The sequence below is a fragment of the Garra rufa genome, chromosome 7, assembly GCF_049309525.1.
Source record: "Garra rufa chromosome 7, GarRuf1.0, whole genome shotgun sequence".
Classification (NCBI taxonomy): Eukaryota; Metazoa; Chordata; class Actinopteri; order Cypriniformes; family Cyprinidae; genus Garra; species Garra rufa.
Genome location: NC_133367.1, coordinates 28,546,466 through 28,550,375, shown reverse-complemented (window position 1 = coordinate 28,550,375; position 3,910 = coordinate 28,546,466). Strand labels below are relative to the sequence as shown.

The following is a 3,910-nucleotide window of genomic DNA, read 5'->3' as shown; positions in this document are numbered from 1 at the left end:
TATTTAGTTATTAATGTATCTTACAACAATAGGATGTAATATGAGGGTTTACACTTAGTGTATGTTTTGACAATATGTATTAATACTGTGTTCTCGAATGGATGTTTAACACGATAAACATTTATTATTAGTTTCTCAGATATAAAATGTCCTTTTTACGTTTGTACAAATGCGTGGGTCTATGACTACAAAATCATAATATATATATATAAATAAATAGTATGATGCTGCTGATACTAACATGCTCACAGATGTTTTGTTTTTGTTGTTTTTAGTGATCGGAAACCTGCTCAACACATGAATCCTGCTGACATTTACTTGAGTCTCCTCTAACTGTTTTCCTGAGAGCACTGTACCATCTTCAGATGTTAAAGAAGTTCACAAGTGAATCTCAAGTTATTTTGCTTGATAAATAAATCTATTCAAAATAAGCTACAAACATATTTTGTCCTTATATTCCTCCTTCATTCATTCCTTTGTTCCTCTCAGTCATCTGACTGAATAACTAATTATGCGGCTCATTATGCAGGTCTTTGTCTTCTCAGGTGTGAATCACAGCATTATTCATGATCATTCACGCCTTCTTCGCATACAGCCATTCTAAACAAAAAGTGTCTTCAAAAATTTAAATCAATATACTGTTTTGTGTAAACAAGTGAACGAGATGATTTTCACATCATTTGATAGAAAAAACTCTAGCCTAACACATCCAGTTCTCAAAGTCTTGTGAACAAATATTCTGTATGTGCTTCGTGACTTTATTTCAGTGACTTCAAAAATTTTGTTTTTCACTAAGCACGCATAAACGTTGTTTTCTCAAAAACACAAACATGTACATTCATGTTGCTTACATATTATTGTAGCCCAATTTGTGAAATATAATCAGATTTGGGCCATTCATATGTTTTTAAGATACTGAAAAAAGCACAAATGTCAGGGCATGTCAAAACTTCTTCAGGGCCCAAAAACACTCTCAGTCCCCAGAGGGTTAATCATTTTCAATGCTGTTGTTAATCCAACTGTTTATGAGTACCTAGATGTGTCAAAAGCTATGTGTGATGATTTTCTTAGATTTTTTTATCAATAAGATCAGTGATATCAGGTTGGGGATATCTCCTCCTGCTTTTGATCCTTCCATTGCCTCTGCTTGCTCTGATGAGTTTAGACAGTTTGAACCTATTTCTTTTATACATCTTCAAGAAATAGTGTGTCGGTTAAAGCCATCTGGCTCCTCCATTGATGCCATTCCACCATATTTTCTGAAACAGGTTTTTGATGCAGTGGGCCCTTATCTTGTGACCATGATAAATCAATGTTTTGATACTAGTACTGTTCCTCTTAAGTTAAAGCATGCCACAGTTTATTCCTTGCTGAAGAGGCCGAACCTAGATCCTTCTGTTTTAGCCAATTATAGACCCATTTCAAATCTGTCTTTTTACAAAGATCTTATAATGTACATCCTCCTACACTTTCTGTCTCTGCTGTTACCAACTCTTGGCTGTAATGCTGAAATCTTTGGCAAGTGAAGACAATACTGAGACTCTCTTTCTTGGTTTGAGTTCGAGGGCCATGCCACAGAATGGGTGCCATTTATGTCCCCAGGACATTATATGCACAAATATGCATATGCATAAAAATAAAGCTGAAATAATGAGGACTTACAAATATTGATGCTTCACACATAATTTGTTTATTGAACATTTAAATACTTCATCCTTTCTCATCGCAAAAATTACTTAACATTTGCAATTATGGAGTGGATCCATGGAAGATATGCTGAAATTTTTGTATAAACTTCAGGCCGTTCAGAACTATTGCAGACTTTTGAGTCACCGAAGGAAGTGACGCCGACTGCAGTGTCTTCACAAACCAAAGGACCTCCTGAATCCCCCTGTGAAGAAACACAGATCAACACATGACTGAAGTGACACTTCTCACTACTGATGGTCTCAAATTGATATTGTTTTTACATACACTACAACTTCCTCCATGGCCATAGACACACATCATTCTTGAGGCTGAGTAGTAATTTTTCCATTTATTTTTGCATTTTGTGTTGTTCATGATCTTCACATCTGCTTCCATGAGATGTATGCTATTTTTCCCTTTAAAACTGAGTTTTCCCCAGCCGGCGACACTGCAGACAGAATCAGCTTTGATGTCTTGCTTTGGTTTTGGTATGGAAATTTTCTTGACGTTCTTGTATTTTTTTACTTCTTTCACTAGCTGTAATTTAATAACATTATAATCATTAAAAGATACAGAATCACATTTTTTACTTTACCATATATTTTTGCATCTTGAATTATCTATGATCTTTATACACTGTTAAAAAATATTTATATTTAAAAAAAGTAAGCGTTCATGCTGCCCTTCAAAATTAAAACAAAAAGGTGAGTCTGTAGATTTTTACCCTCAAAAGCATAATGTCATTCAGGTACGGATAACTGCTATAGTCCGGATGCTTGTAGTAGGACTTCACTCCGATGCGGACAGACCCCTCATTCTCATTTTTTAGGTCATGTGCCCCAAACACAGCTGTCAGTATCTCATTTCTGTTGAAAGAAAGTCTTAGTAGTATAATGAACTTTTTTTCACATTTTTACATATTCTTTTAGACCATGTTTAGCAGACTGCTTTCATGACAAAACTTTATAAACCATATACTACTGTGAATTAATCTGAAAACATCAATAATCAATCAATATTGCAGTTTAGACTAAACAAAACTCTTACTTATTTCTGCAATGAGCAGCAGTCAAGACAAACTGGTCATGTATGAGGAATCCACCACAGATGTGTTTCTTGTTCTTCTGAAGAGAAACCATGTAAGGTCTGGAGTGGGGTTTTGCTTCTACGCCGTTCACTATACCCACATTTACATGAGCTGTGAGATAGATACAGTTAGTTATTCACCCTACAAGAAACACCTTACTGAGGCATCAGGAAAAAATCCACTATGCTGGACATATTGATTGTGAATAATACATCTTTTAGTGATTAATTGATATGCAGTTAAGTCAGTCAGTCTCACCAGTGAAGGTCAGGTGTGGCAGCAGAGAGGCCAGCAGGAGCAGAGAGATGATAGTCATCATGATGAAGACAATCAATGAGCTCTCGCTGACAAAACACTGTATAAACTTTAAAGTTTAAAGGTGGGTGGAGAAACAGAGTTACCCCTTATGTCTTTCTTTCTTTCTCAGTATGTGGTATAAGCAATGAGTCAATATTGTTCTTGTTAATCTTTGTGGTCTCATCTTCAGTCCACGTATTGGTTTGGTCTAAAAGTACAAAGTAGGTCACCATACATTTTGGTATTTGAATACTTTACAATTCATAACCATAAATATCGATAATATGAATGGGAAGCCAACCTAACACAAGAGGTGTGTGTTTACTTTTTCAGGATGCTGTACAAATCTATATTGGCAAGGCTTATAAAAATGTATTCATAGTTAGAATTTATTTTTGTATTATTGTGGTAAATGTTATTTTGGTTACTTGAATCTTTGCAGTAGCCTACTACTATTTTATAGGGCTGCAATAATAAGGACCTCTTATACACATTGATCCTTGACACGATTTGTTTGTTAAACATTTAAAGGGGTAATATGATGTGGTTTCTTGTTTTCCGTTGTCTTCGGAGTGTTACAAGCTGTTTGTGCATAGATAAGATCTGTAAAGTTGCAAAGCTTAAAGTCTCAAAAGATTAGATTAGATTAGATTAGAGTCAACTTTATTGTCATTACACATATACAAGTACAAGGCAACGAAATGCAGTTTAGGTCTAACCTGGAGTGCAGTGAGCAGCAAGTGCAGGATATAGGTATAAGTTACTGTATAAGTGCACTTGTAGGCGATATGTGCAAGGAGAACCTATGGGTGATATTTACAGATAAATGTACTGTGA

At 35.2% G+C, this 3,910-nt stretch overlaps 1 protein-coding gene across 1 annotated transcript; it reads right to left on the bottom strand.

Annotated features, from left to right (window-relative positions):
* Positions 1-1,732: 1,732 nt before the first annotated feature.
* On the bottom strand, positions 1,733-3,092 carry LOC141339222 (duodenase-1-like). Its single transcript, XM_073844850.1, has 5 exons — positions 3,035-3,092; positions 2,737-2,887; positions 2,414-2,555; positions 1,975-2,226; positions 1,733-1,891 (listed from the first exon to the last, which is right to left on the bottom strand). The coding sequence occupies exons 1-5, from the start codon at positions 3,090-3,092 to the stop codon at positions 1,733-1,735; spliced, it is 762 nt and encodes a 253-aa protein (XP_073700951.1).
* Positions 3,093-3,910: the final 818 nt, after the last annotated feature.

What these genes read in the sequence shown, in the direction of transcription:
- LOC141339222 (XM_073844850.1), bottom strand. Translation starts at nt 3,092, where the DNA reads ATGACTATCATCTCTCTGCTCCTGCTGGCCTCTCTGCTGCCACACCTG. An exon ending in GCCACACCTGACCTTCACTG is followed by an intron (nt 2,888 to 3,034) that starts GTGAGACTGACT and finishes TCTATCTCACAG; the next exon opens with CTCATGTAAATGTGGGTATA. An exon ending in GCTGCTCATTGCAGAAATAA is followed by an intron (nt 2,556 to 2,736) that starts GTAAGAGTTTTG and finishes TTCTTTCAACAG; the next exon opens with AAATGAGATACTGACAGCTG.